The sequence below is a fragment of the Nerophis ophidion genome, linkage group LG04, assembly GCF_033978795.1.
Source record: "Nerophis ophidion isolate RoL-2023_Sa linkage group LG04, RoL_Noph_v1.0, whole genome shotgun sequence".
NCBI classification, from domain to species: domain Eukaryota; kingdom Metazoa; phylum Chordata; class Actinopteri; order Syngnathiformes; family Syngnathidae; genus Nerophis; species Nerophis ophidion.
In genome coordinates, this window is record NC_084614.1 from 35,373,419 (window position 1) to 35,388,773 (window position 15,355).

General features: G+C 39.5%; 1 protein-coding gene across 4 annotated transcripts in view; it reads left to right on the top strand.

Annotated features, from left to right (window-relative positions):
* The first annotated feature begins 4,284 nt into the window (after positions 1-4,284).
* Positions 4,285-15,355, top strand: part of LOC133551331 (tRNA selenocysteine 1-associated protein 1-like) — a 39,759-nt gene continuing 28,688 nt past the window's right edge. Inside the window, exons 1-4 of one of the 4 annotated variants that reach the window (XM_061897931.1) lie at positions 4,285-4,485; positions 9,694-9,791; positions 9,861-9,975; positions 10,058-10,107. In XM_061897931.1, the coding sequence (XP_061753915.1) occupies positions 4,462-4,485; positions 9,694-9,791; positions 9,861-9,975; positions 10,058-10,107 (287 nt within the window). In that variant the 5' untranslated portion in view covers positions 4,285-4,461. The remainder of the gene's footprint in view (positions 4,486-9,693; positions 9,792-9,860; positions 9,976-10,057; positions 10,108-15,355) is intronic. The other 3 variants (XM_061897929.1, XM_061897930.1, XM_061897928.1) reach the window with 3 other exon arrangements.

The window sequence follows — 15,355 nt, forward strand, 5'->3', positions numbered from 1 at the left end:
GTATAACAAATTCCCAGTAAAACAATTATGTTTTGATACTATACCAGACAGAATTCTGTCAAACATTGCGAGATGCAAGTAATTCTTAACCATGCTGTGATTTTTTCTATTTTAAATGAAGCAATACATTGGTCACAATTTTTATTGTAGAAGTCATTACTATTATGCTTATTGAGATCAGTAGCTAATCAGGGTGGGTGGATTGATACCAACTAGGGTAGGATCAGTATTGGATCCATACTAGCTAGATGAATTTATTACTTTTCAGGGCTCCCTGGTTTTTTCCCCACAAATGTTCGTGTTTTTTCTACTGATAATGTGTTTATACTGTATATTGTTTACAAATTCAGGGAATAGGTTCAGTTTATTTCCAACATGCATTTGATACAATGTAATGCATCACATATTTCCAGTTGTTTCATTACAGCATGTCTGAAAAGGAGTAAAGACAAGCATAACTTATTTAATTCTACCCCTTTTCATATTATAGCAATTTTATCCCATTTCCTTGTTCTCTATAACAGAACAATGAATATGTACATAAAAAATAAATAATATACCATAAGTAGACGAATATTAAATGTAATGAAAATCAGCTTAATCCGAGAAAAGTGAGTTAAATCTGAGAAATACATCTGTATGACTGAACTTTTCCATCCGGGAACCAATACTGCAGTGGATGTATGATATCCCAAATGTAGATATGCAAGACGTTTAATTTCTTACCAAATAGACGAATGGATTGAGGAAATGTATTCAGAGAATAACATAATATATAAAGATGCATCTAAAACTATAAATAATAAAGCAGGACCTTCAGCAATTATTCCACAAGAAAACATATATCTGAATAAAAGAATTAGCGTCAATAATCGTGTTTTATGGGGAAATTAATAGGAATTTACATGGCCGGTAATTGGGCAGAGGAAAATAAAGCAAGTTAAGGAGTTGTCTGCTCAGACTCCATGAATTGATTAACGTGGACCCCAACTTAAACAAGTTGAAAAACTTATTCGGATGTTACCATTTAGTGGTCAATGGTACGGAATATGTACTGTACTGTGCAATGTACTAATAAAAGTTTCAATCAATCAATCAAAAGCAGTGCATTGATCAGCATACAAACATAACTTCAGAAAAAATACATTTAATATATGAAATAGTTCTGGCAATTTATAGAATATATCAAGTGGGAAGTGTGGTTAAATTTCTGTGTAGGAGTTGTGGGGAACAAATTAGCAGATAGGTACTCAATTAAGCAAGTAACATTTGAAACAGAAATAAACTTGGCGATCAACCACAGTAAATCAGAAGTGAAGAATCACAGAAGGCCGTATGATTTTAAACATCCAAGAGTAAGAAACAGATTTGAAACAAATGTGCTTGTCCGTTGTTGGTGCGAGAGCATGGAGTTCTCTAAAGAAAGTCTTAAAAAGTTGCAAGAATATTTAAAAATTCAAAAAGAATTACAAAAAGAAACAACCGGAATTATAGAAGAACCACCTCCAGTTTAATGTGACGAAAACCAAGGAGCTGGTTGTGGAACTGGGAAGGAGGAGGAGTACTTCAGCGACTCCTGTTTCCATCCGGGGGGGTCAATGTGGACATGGTAGAGGATTATAAATACCTCGGTGTACACATCGACAACAAGCTAAATGGGTCAAAACACGCTGAGGCCCTCTACAAGAAGGGACAGAGCCGCCTCTACTTCCTCAGGAGGCTAAGATCCTTCACCGTCTGTACAAAGATGTTGAAGATGTTCTACGAGTCGGTGGTGGCGAGCGCTTTATTGCACGCCGTGGCTTGCTGGGGAAGCGGGCTGAGAGTGAGGGACGCAAACAGACTGGACAAGTTGGTAGAGAAGGCCAGTAACGTGGTGGGAGTGGAGCTGGACTATGGCGGTGGTGTCAGAGAGGAGAAGTCTAGCAAAACTCCTAGCCATTATAGACAACACCTCCCACTCACTACACTTGGACCTTGCGGAGAGAATGAGCACGTTCAGTGGAAGGCTCAGACTCCCTAAATACAACACGGAGCGACACAGGAGTTGCTTCATGCCGACAGCCTTCAGACTGTATAATGCATATGTTCCTTCTTGACTGGACTTAAATTAAGAATATATGTAGAATATATTTATACTATGCATATATTATATATTTAATATATGTTGTATATTATGTATTATTATTATTGTCTATTGTGAGCGAACTGTGGTGCTGAATTTTCCCCAGGGATCAACAAAGTACTTTCTATTTTATTCTATTCTATTCTATATCAAACTGATTTTTTATTTTGATTGGACGTGTCATTGTTGAAATGCTTAAACGAAAATTAAAAGTATGTTGGAGTTCGGGTGTTGGTGGAGGGAACAGTGATAAAGTCATCTAAAATATTTTGTGTTACAAAATGGGGTCAGATAAATATAAAAATATTATTCTTCCATCTGCTCCTTTCTGATCATGGAAATGTATAAGAAACAAAAAACAATGAAAGTGTGAACTGTACATAGCTTGTATACATGCATTTTAATGAAATGAATACAAATAAATTATGATGAAGAATATGGTTAAGAAAATATGGTTAATAAAAAGGGGGCAGGATAATTGGACTGAAGAAAAAAAAGGTCTGGAGTATTACAAAGTCCATAAAAGAGTATAGGCATAACGAGAGGAGGTACTGGAAATAGGAAGGAAGATTACATTATTACTATAATGAGGTTAGGACATGCAAATAGTTCATTGAAAATGATAGGGTAACATAGCACATGGCTGTGTGATTATTGTCATCATGTGTAGGGCATACATATGAGGGGCCGTTAGGGACATTATTCAGAATTACCTCTTACATACACTACTGAAATGCTCTTACATACACCACTGAAATGCTCTTACATACACCACTGAAATGCTCTTACATACACCACTGAAATGCTCTTACATACACCACTGAAATGCTCTTACATACACTACTGAAATGCTCTCACATAAACAACTAAAATGCTCTCACATAAACAACTAAAATGCTCTCACAAAAACAACTAAAATGCTCTCACATAAACAACTAAAATGCTTTACACTTCGTATTAAATACAGTGTAGGAAATATAATCGAGATAGGGAGATATTAGAAAATAAGTTAGCAAAGGAGAAGTTTAGGTCAGTACTGGAAGATATTTTAGGATTGCACTCGGAATACGTGGGGTGCAAAGCTGGCATGTGCACACATAGGGGCCCTATGGGTTCTTGAGCCCCTGCCCTTTTTTGCCTCGTCTTAAAAAGTGCCCTCTGCCTGTGTGTGTGTGTGTGTATTTTTTTTTTCTTTAAACCACATTCATAAATTCCTGTTATCCATCCATCCATCCATCATCTTCCGCTTATCCGAGGTCGGGTCGCGGGGGCAACAGCCTAAGCAGGGAAACCCATAAATTCCTGTTAGGGATGTAAAAAAACAAAACAAAAAAAAACTGCGGTACAAAAACTCCACGTTTTCTTGTAATACCGGGTTGTTTGAGCGTGCGCTTCCGCCAGAGAAAGGGAGAGAGGGCGAGTGAGTGAGTAAGTGAGAGGAGAGAGAGCCAACTGCGCCCCTGAGGAGACGTGTCAGTGGAGCAACTTGAACCTGTGAGTTATGGTCTAGTCGCCGTCCACTTATTCAGCATCTAATATGGGTCATATTTCAGAAAAACGCTGTATTATTCTATTATTGAATGTGTCAGCTTCTGTTTTTGTCGGACGTCGGAGCACAGCGCATCAATTGAGCACAGCACATCAATTCCGCGCAGAGCGGATCGTGCGGGACAGGAAGTAGTGCACAAAATAAAACACCGGGTTAATTTTCAAAATAAAATGCACTGTGTTTACGGCGGATCACATTTCTCTCACAGTAGAGGTTTAGATATAAAGTTGTATTACGTTTCAGTTGTTTAGTCTGAGCATTAAGTGAGAACGACCATCAAGTTAAGGGAAGAAGGACAGATTTTCACATTGAAGTTTTTTCCATTTGGGTATTTTAATTTTTTTATTTTTTTTCGAAGTTCATGTTGCACTGTTCAATGTTCAATATTAAAGTGCTTATCTTTAACAATAAATAGCCTAATAATAAACCAGTGTTTTGTTGCTTTTCATGTCTTCCAAGCCTATGATAATGCACTGCAAAGCATGACCTACATTTAAAAAAAAAAAGAAGACAGGGTTAAATCGAAGAATATAACGTAGGGTTCCAGCTCGGTTCACACTCCATATCAGAAGGTGGCGGTAATGCGCATTACAAGGTTCCTTGCCGACTGCCGTCGAACCAAAGAAGAAGAAGAAGACGTACAGGAGTGACGCACTACGTCAGCGCGACGTTCGGTCGTGGCTCTTTCCATACTTTGCTTGTTAGCATGTTGTGGCTAAACTCTTTTTCTCCAACTTATATCGTCTAAAAAATTACACTTTTTGAACTTCCCGCTCTTGAGGGCGCCATGAGTACGCTATGGATGGGAAACGTGAGTTCATCGTTACTTCCTTGCTTTGTGTGGTGAATATTGTTGTAATGTAGCTTGGCGGTCATGTTAGCTAGTCTGCGCACATGAAGTAGGGATATTTACTCTCACATTTTAAAAATACAAACCTTTCCTTACACGTTTCCTTTCGCGCAATTTGTTGATTTTGTATTTATTTTTTGAATCAAAAATACTGAAATTCCACGACATAGTGAATTTGCAAACACCTAATTATACACAAAGCAAACCATACACTGCTATCCAAGAATATACAACACATTTTCTCAAAAAATGTAATTTAAAACATTTGTACGCACGTACAACACTTAAGACCTTCAGTATATCAGTATGTGGAATTAAATTAAGGAATACATTAAGCAAATAAATCAATGTACTAATATGATCCTCTTCAGGAAACTCTTCAAACTTTAAGTGTTTACAATGTACAAAGAAGAAGAACCATTGAAATTAAGTGAAGTGATTTATATATACAGTGGGGCAAAAAAGTATTTAGTCAGCCACCGAATGTGCAAGTTCTCCCACTTAAAATGATGAGAGAGGTCAGTAATTTTCATCATAGGTACAATTCAACTTTGAGAGACAGAATGTGAAAAAAAAATCCAGGAATTCCCATTGTAGGATTTTTAAAGAATTTATTTGTAAATTATGGTGGAAAATAAGTATTTGGTCACTTCAAACAAGGAAGATATCTGGCTTTCACAGACCTGTAACTTCTTCTTTAAGAAGCTCTTCTGTCCTCCACTCGTTGCCTGTATTAATTGAACCTGTTTGAACTCGTGATCTGTATAAAAGACACCTGTCCACAGCCTCAAGCAGTCAGACTCCAAACTCCACTATGGCCAAGACCAAAGAGCTGTCGAAGGACACCAGGAAAATAATTGTAGACCTGCACCAGACTGGGAAGAGTGAATCTACAATAGGCAAGCAGCTTGGTGTGAAAAAATCAACTGTGGGAGCAATTATCAGAAAATGGAAGACATACATACCACTGATAATCTCCCTCGATCTGGGGCTCCACATAAGATCTTATCCCGTGGGGTCAAAATTATCGTGAGAACGGTGAGCAAAAATCCCTGAACCACACGGGTGGACCTGGTGAATGATCTGCAGAGAGCTGGGATCAAAGTAACGAAGGTTACCATCAGTAACACTCTACGTTGACAGGGAATAAAATCCTGGAGTGCCAGACGTGTCCCCCTGCTTAAGCCAGTGCATGTCCAGGCCCGTCTGAAGTTTGCCAGAGAGCACATGGGAGAATGTGATGTGGTCAGATGAAACCAAAATATAACTTTTTTGTATAAACTCAACTCGTTGTGTTTGGAGGAAGAAGAATACTGAGTTGCATCTCAAGAACACCATACCTATTGTGAAGCATGGGGGTGGAAACATCATGCTTTGGGGCTGTTTTTCTGCTAACAGGACGATTGATCCGTGTTAAGGAAAGAATGAATGGGGCCATGTATCGTGAGATTTTGAGCCAAAACCTCCTTCCATCAGTGAGAGCTTTGAATGATTGACCAAATACTTATTTTCCACCATAATTTACAAATAAATTCTTTAAAATTCCTACAATGTGAATTCCTGGATTTTTTTTTCACATTCTGTCTCTCACAGTTGATGAAAATTACAGACCTCTGTCATCATTTCAAGTGGGAGAACATGCACAATCGGTGGCTGACTAAATACTTTTTTGCCCCACTGTATATAGCGCTTTTCTCTAGTGACTCAAAGCGCTTTACATAGTGAAACCCAATATCCAAGTTACATTTTTTTTTTCAAACCAGTGTGGGTGGCACTGGGACCAGGTGGGTAAAGTGTCTTGCCCAAGGACACAACGACAGTGACTAGGTTGGCAGAAGCGGGGATCGAACCTGGAACCCTCAAGTTGCTGGCACGGCCCCTCTACCGACCAAGCTATACCGCCCCGCATTGGGCAAGAAATTATGATAATCATGTTCCAAGGCGTGCATACATTATTTAATGCTTAAACTCTAGAGTCAATTTCAGATCTATCCGTCAATTCTAAGTTGTTGTTTTTTTAATGTTGAAGTTTTGTTAGTTTTCTGCCCTTTTTGTCAAATAAAACTTTTTTTTTATGGCAAACACACAAAATAGGCAAAATCTTCCACAAAAAAAAAGTTTTAAAAAGTGGAATATTTGATGTGAAGTAATCGGATAGGTCAATAATTCATAAAAACATTGATTTTGATTCAATATTATGTTTTGAGCAATGACAGTTTTAAAGAATAAAAAAGCTTTGTTTTATTAGTCAACATTGCAACTTTTTCTAAATTACATTTCACCTGCAAGCGTTTTTATTCCATCAATAATTCATAAAAAAAACATTGATTTTGATTCAATATTGTTTTTTGGGCAATGACAGTTTTAAAGAAAAAAAAACAGCTTTGTTTTATCGGTCAACATTGCCACTTTTTCTAAATTGCATTTCACCTGTAAGCTTTTTTTTTTATTCCACTTTTGTTATGTTATAATTTATTATAATTTTTAGAATGTGCTGTGGGCCTTTAAAACATTAGCTGTGGGCTGCAAATGGCCTCTGAGCAACACTTTGGACACCCCTGCTATAGAAAAGTGAATCTGATAAGTGTATCGATAAAAAGCAGAGCCTGGTGACGCATGCGCGTTTATAATAACGCATAGTCAGCATCTCTGCTTCAGTAAACAGTGACGGTGATGACATCACTGTCAGCGATGCATGCGACACGTAGTGAAGTGAATTATATTTATATTGCGCTTTTCTGTAGTGACTCAAAGCGCTTTTACATAGTGAAACCCAATATCTAAGTTACATTTAAACAAGTGTGGGTGGCACTGGGAGCAGGCGGGTAAAGTGTCTTGCCCAAGGACACAACGGCAGTGACTAAGATGGCGGAAGCGGGGATTGAACCTGGAACCCTCAAGTTGCTGGCACGGCCACTCTTCCAACTGAGCTATAGCGCCCCACTTGCTAACTTGTCAGCCACTTCTCTAAGAGACTCCTTCCGAACACTCCTTGCACATTAACACTTCAAAAGGCTCATATTTGCCCCGTTTGTTGACCTGCAAAGTATGTTTTTGGGGTGGAGAAGTCTGGCCGGGTGCTGGCAAGCTTGAAGCTAACAGCTAGCCTGTCTCCATCCTCAAACAATGTCGATCCAGCGAGAGATAAAAGTGAAGTTTCCATGGCTTCACAAAGACTAAAACAACTCATTTAATGGCACAGGATAAAGTTTAAAAGAAAGGTTCACTTTACACTCACCTTAGTGTTAACCATAAATGGGTTGTACTTGTATAGCGCTTTTCTACCTTCAAGGTACTCAAAGCGCTTTGACACTACTTCCACATTTACCCATTCACACACACATTCACACACTGATGGAGGGAGCTGCCATGCAAGGCGCCAACCAGCGCCCATCAGGAGCAAGGGTGAAGTGTCTTGCTCAGGACACAACGGACGTGACGAGGTTGGTACTAGGTGGGATTTGAACCAGGGCCCCTCGGGTTGCGCACGACCATTCTCCCACTGCGCCACGCCGTCCTGAAGTCTTTCTTTTGACAGCTCCTCGCGGTTAAGTCCGAGTGCGAATTGGGGCAGTATTTGTGATTGATAAACCTTTCGGCGAATCAAAATGTAATTAAATGTACCAGAGAGTTCATTACTTTGAAGACGACCAATAAAAACGTGGAGAAGGCAGGGTCGGTAAAAAAAAAAGAGCCTATAGAAGTGGGCTGCGGGGGCTTTCTAGGGAAATCTGTGCATCAAAACATTCAGACCTCTTGGAATCCGAGGGTTGCTGGAGAAAAAAGCCTCCAGAAATATCAGCGAGGCTGCTGAGAAAGCCTCAAGGTGGTTGTGGATCAAGAGGGAAGACTGATGGAGTAGCACGCTGCTTGGACACAAGCCAGTGCCTGATCAGCCCCGGTTGGGTCGCCTAGATGAGGTTGTCTAGAGATCAAAGACCCGAAACACCCAATGAACCTCGGATCTTTACTGAAGATGTGTCCAACCTGCACCACAAGGTGTTTCTCAAATCTAGCCTCAAGGCATATTTTAAGGATAACAACACAGAAAAAGGATGAAAGCTGCGTCGCAAGGGCAGTGTTTTGGGGTGATTTATGTTCTCGCTCAACTGTTTAACAGCAGCACGGCGGCCATTGGATCCTTTTGTAATCCGCGGCTGTGGATTAAAAAAAGTGTACGAGACCGCTCCGATAGACAGCCATGAAAGTCTCCGACAAGTGATTAATTTTTTGAAAAGTTAACTTCTATTTGTGAGTCCATGGTTCTCGCCCGGAAAAGGGTGGAATGCCATCTCCGGGTTGGGGAGGAGACCCTGCCCCAAGTGGAGGAGTTCAAGTACCTAGGAGTCTTGTTCACGAGTGGGGGAAGAGTGGATCCTGAGATCGACAGGCGGATCGGTGCGGCGTCTTCAGTAATGCGGACGTTGTACCGATCCGTTGTGGTGAAGAAGGAGCTGAGCCGGAAGGCAAAGCTCTCAATTTACCGGTCGATCTACGTTCCCATCCTCACCTATGGTCATGAGCTTTGGGTCATGACCGAAAGGATAAGATCACGGGTACAAGCGGCCGAAATGAGTTTCCTCCGCCGTGTGGCGGGGCTCTCCCTTAGAGATAGGGTGAGAAGCTCTGCCATCCGGGAGGAACTCAAAGTAAAGCCGCTGCTCCTTCACATCGAGAGGAGCCAGATGAGGTGGTTCGGGCATCTGGTCAGGATGCCACCCGAACGCCTCGCTAGGGAGGTGTTTAAGGCACGTCCAACCGGTAGGAGGCCACGGAGAAGACCCAGGACACGTTGGGAAGACTATGTCTCCCGGCTGGCCTGGGAACGCCTCGGGATCCCCCGGGAAGAGCTAGACGAAGTGGCTGGGGAAAGAAAGAAATATAGACATTTAGTTGTTAAATGTGTTAGTTTAAAACCACAGTTGGTAGCCATTGGTTGATTTTTAAATTTTGGGGTGGGCTAAAAAATTGTGGAATCTTGAGCCAGTGACATACAGCACCTTTTAAGTGTGACTCTCGAGTAGAGGGTTGATGGTGCAGCTCCTACTAACCGAAGGGATTACATCTATTTTGAGATTCCACCATCATTGATTTGATTGTTGCTTTGCCTCAAACCATCCTTAACTTAATAAAACTTGGATTGAATAAAATATTTTAAATTTGATTTAGCTGGATTCCTACATGGATGAGAAGTTCATCACTCGAGCCTTTTCTACCATGGGGGAGCAGGCGGTCAGTGTTCGGATTATACGCAACAAATTGACAGGGTGAGTGCCAAAACCACACATTGTATATTTTGGTAATTGTTGCTGTCAGTCTAATTTTACTTTAAACAGTGTCCCATCCTCCAGCAGTGCTCTAGGTTATTGTTTTGTTGAGATGGCAGATGAGGCCACAGCTGAAAGGTGTCTTCGTAAAATCAATGGAAAATCACTACCAGGAGCCAGCCCGGTATGAATAAAATAACTGAAAGTGTATCAATATTTCAGTTCAAGTGACATATGTTATTTGTAAATGTGCTTCCTACTCACAGCCTACAAGATTCAAGTTAAATCGAGCCACCTTTGGGAAACAAGAGACTGGGTGAGTCCAAATTATAAACAGGACATCAGCAAAAGACTACTAATACATAACTTAAGTAGAATCCGGAATTTAGTCACATTTTACACATTTTCTGATGTTACTGCCTGATTCACCCCAAAAAAATTACAAAATATTTTTTTGTGATTTTTGCAAATTTATCAAAATTTTAAAAGAAATCGCATGTACTTAAGTATTTAAAGCTTTCCTCTGTTTTGTATTGCCGAACTGGAGTCCATCTGTGGTGAATTGGACATGATTCAGGCCATGAACACTTATACCTTAAAAAAATGCCTCCTGTATTAAAACTGTCCATCCGCACGTGTAGTTTCAATACTGTCTCTGTCTAAACAAAAATTCATTCAGCCCAGTTGTTTGATCAGAAACAGTAAAGGCAACCCTTGCTGCTTGGTGGCATTACAATGTCAAGCGATTTAAAATAAATTAATACGTACAAATAAAAGAGGGATTTATTAATTATGATATGTAAATCATTTTATTAGTTTCTCTTTTATATACATTATTGTGGTGTATCAAAAGATTGCTAAATAGGGCTGAGCAGTATGCCAATAATAGAAGTTATACCGGTATGTTTTACACAGAGATTTGTATTTGAGACAATACTGCCATACCAATATATCATATCTTCATATGCTGCCATTGGTAGTTAGTCGTGATTTTTACCTGTGCTTCATTAAATTTCTTCACTTTGACATTCAGAGAGCACTGGGCAGAAATCGCCATGCTTTGTTTTAATTGTGTGAAAGCATTCATACATAAAAGATTCTTTAAAACAGTCGGATTGCTCTGGTCAGTACCAGATCCGACCTTCAGCAATACACTTTGATGGAACGTGGCTCACTACTTTTGATATGGTTTTATTTGAACAAGATAGCGTTCAATGCAGGAAACATTTTTTTACTAATAAAAGCAACAACCAACACCATGCTAAAATGTACTTAATATCATATTTTTGTCTGCTGTTTATCAAATAGAGTTGTTTTGTTCGTGACCGCAGACAACAGCACGTGCACACATACACAATAGTACTATGTGCCGTTGGAATAAAGAACTACAAATCAATGATTAAAGTGAAAAGCTTTCAATACAAACTATGCCCCATTTGTTGACAATAACAAATGACAGCCATCGAAGCACATTCAATCTCTTTATTAACCAGTTGTAACACAATCCGGTGAAAAGATTAAACAGAGCAGCCGTCAGAACCGACAAACTGCCGCTTTTAACTGCTAAAGCTAACAAATGCACAAAGCTGGAAACCCTTGCTGATGTTACAGACACCACCTTTTAAAAGGCTTACTGAAATTAGATTTTCCTATTTAAACGGGGATAGCAGTTCCTTCTATGTATCATATTTGATCATTTCGCGATATTGCCATATTTTTGCTGAAAGGATTTAGTAGAGAACATCGACGATAAAGTTCGCAACTTTTGGTGCTGATAAAAAAGCTTTGCCTGTACCGGAAGTAGCAGGCGATATGTGCGTGACGTCACGGGTTGTGGAGCTCCTCACATCTTAACATTGTTTACAATCATGGCCACTAGCAGCCAGAGTGATTCGGACCGAGAAAGTAACGATTTCCCCATTAATTTGAGCGAGGATGAAAGATTCGTGGATGAGGAAAGGGAGAGTGAAGGACTAGATAAAAAAAAAAGACTATACAGTGGGAGCGATTCAGATGTTATTAGACAGATTTACTAGGATAATTCTGGAAAATCCCCTATCTGCTTATTGTGTTACTAGTGTTTTAGTGAGATTATATGGTCGTACCTGTACAACCTGAAGGTCGGCCCCGCACCTTTCTTCAGCACCAGTCGACGGGTGGTGGCGATGCCCATCTCTGCCCTTCGCAAGGGACCCTCTTCGAAACACGATCTTTCGAAATGATCGCTGCATAATACACTGTACTTTGTGTGTGTGGTCCAATCCAACCGTGTTCGCTTGACCGCTCTGTTCCATAGTAAAGTTTCACCGTCATCTTTCGGGAATGTAAACAATGAAACACCGGCTGTGTTTGTGTTGCTAAAGGCGGCCGCAATGCACTGCTTCCCACCTACAGCTTTCTTCTTTGATGTCTCCATTATTCATTGAACAAATTGCAAAAGATTCAGCAACACAGATGTCCAGAATACTGTGGAATCATGCGATGAAAACAGACAACTTATAGCTGGGAACCGTGCTGGAACAAAATGTCCTCTCCAATGCGTGACGTCACGCGTCATCATACCGCAACGTTTCAGCAGGATACTTCGGCGTGAAATTTAAAATTGCAATTTAGTAAACTAACCCGGCCGTATTGGCATGTGTTGCAATGTTAAGATTTCATCATTGATATATCAAATATCAGACTGCGTGGTCGATAGTAGTGGGTTTCAGTAGGCCTTTAAAGGCACACACACATGTGCACGCACTTCTCTCATACAAAACATCTCTCAACTGTATATGACATATCTGATTTTTTTTTTTGTTAAGTAACACATTAATTACTTTCTCCGGTAATGAATAAGATTTATTCAAGTGTAATTCCATTAGTAATGAAATTACTTTTTGGGTTAAGTAACGAGTAACTGTAATGAATTACTGTGTAAGGAATTTTCAGAAAACTGGTAATAGCAGTCATGTGGTGTTGAGTTTAAACTAAACAGTTTGCACGTTTTGGTCCATGTCGTGTAGCCCTATTGCTACAACCAAAACAAATGGACTTTATGAAGTCGTTGATTTTTTTTTAACAAACTTAAACAGATTCAGTTTTTTATTAAAAAACATCAGTTCCAATTAAATGTTGACATGAAAGCATCAAAACACAGTAAAATCACTTTTCTGAACAATACAGTTTTCATTAAGTATTGAATATTGAACATTTGCTTTTCCTCTGCTTCAGAAAATACGGTAAACATGACAGACCCGTCAATCTCAGCGCTCTTAGATTAAACTGCATGTTTTTGGAATTTTGCCAATCATTCACAATCCTTTATATAAGACGAGAACACATTTCTTTCTCTTTTTCTGTTTAAAAACCTCCAACAACGTTTTTATAAACATGCTGTAAGTATATATGTAATGTAGTAACAGTCTCTTCCATTATAACATGTAATATTTAAGTATTTTGGTAATTTTAAACATTGTCGGAAAATTTTTGGGGGGCATATTGATTCCACAAAGTGCATTGGAACGTTCACATTTTGTTTTTTCAACCATTCTAACTGCTACTAATCATGGCAGAGTTTGTGAGAGACAACTTCTACTTAGGACAAATATTTTTTAGCTTAGATTTACAGAGGAGTTTTACAAGCTGTATGCTTAGCTGATTTAGCTCTAGTTAAACACTAACCATCATGTAGCAGTATTGTTAAGTGCTAAACAATAAATACAGACATAATTAAAGCTGCGTGCAACTTTGAGGGCCCGCGCCTTGGGGTTCACAGGAGTTGGCAGGCTTCCATGACTCTTGTAGTGACGTCCTTCCCAATGGCCAACCCACCATCAAAAATTTCAAGAAGATTGGAGCATGCGGAAGGTTATAATTTTCCACCACAAGGGGGACCTATGTCTGATAATTTTTGGTGCAATGACAGTCCGATGGTTGAGGAAGAGTATCAGTTTTTACCTCCACTACGAATGTATAAGAATAGGTACTGACCAACCCAAACTTCAGGGTCTCATTGCATTTTTACCTATTTTGATCAAGTTCTGAGTTTGTGGAGCCAAGTTATAAAGGTTTAAAAGATTAATTGCGAACTGTCAACTCAAAGAGTAACGCCATATCACGCTTACTTAATGGTATAAGCAAAATTAAATTGCAATTTATCATTGGCTATCAGTCCAGTACAGGGGCACCCATTACGTCGATCGCGAGTTACCGGTCAATCGCAAAGAGTGTGTCAGTCAATCGCTAGCCAGGCATCACTGGTTGCAGCGAGCTCAGTATTATCAAAAAACAACGGACAGGTTGGCGATAAACACCTTTTATTTCAACAGACTCTCGCGCTGCACCTACCTGTGCTAACAAAATAGAGTCTTAGGAAGCTAGCAAGCTACAGAGTTTGCTGTCAATGTATTTATTGTAAAGTGTATAAAAAACAATATGAAAGCTGGAAAAAATAAGATGCCAAAAAACAACCACTTTCATGTGGTATTGGACAGAAAGGAAAACTTTTTCTTTTCCACAATGTAAATTCAAAAATGTGGAAGTTAGCAGCACTACTGTGAATCCTGTCCGATTCGAATCAATGCAAGTCATGAGAATCAGGTAATACACCAACTTATATTCTTGTCTTCATAAAAGAAAGGAATCTAAATGTTATGGTTTGAGGTTATTTCGAACGTGCATACAATTACGACATTACACAGGTGTTAAAAATATGCTTGTAATTTTATTAAACACCTTTAACATGTTAACAAAAAAATGATTTCATAAAAAAATAAATAAAAATATTAGTTATAAATATATATATAAATTAGTTTGCATGTTCTCCCCGTGACTGCGTGGGTTCCCTCCGGGTACTCCTGGCTTCCTCCCACCTCCAAAGACATGCACCTGGGGATAGGTTGATTAGCAACACTAAATTGGCCCTAGTGTGTGAATGTGAGTGTGAATGTTGTCCATCTGTGTTTGCTCTGCCATGAGGTGGCGCCTTGTCCAGGGTGTACCTTGCCTTTAGCCTGAATGCAGCTGAGATAGGCTCCAGCACCCCCTGCGACCCCGATAGGGACAAGCGGTAGGAAATGGATGGATGGATTTGCATATAATTATAATGTGTATATTTAAATAATATGTGTAAATATTATATATATATACATACATACATACAGTCAGTCTAGAAAATAAGTATTTGAACACCCTGTTATTTTGCAAGTTGTCCCACTGAGAAATCATGGAGGGGTCTGAAATTTTCACGGTAGGTGCATGTCCACTGTATGAGATAAAAACTACTATGATTTTTTAACAATTTATTCGTGTGATACAGCTGAAAATAACTATTTGAACACCTGTCTATCAGCTAGAATTCTGACCCTCAAAGACCTGTTAGTCCGCCTTTAAAAGTCCTCCTCCACTACACTGTATTATCCTGAATCAGATGCACCTCTGTGAGGTCGTTAGCTGCTTAAGGACACCTGTCCACCCCATACAATCAGTAAGACCCAAACATTCAGCATGGCTAAGAGCAAAGAGCTGTCCAAAGACACCAGAGACAAAATTGTACAACTCCACAAAAATGGAAAGGGCTC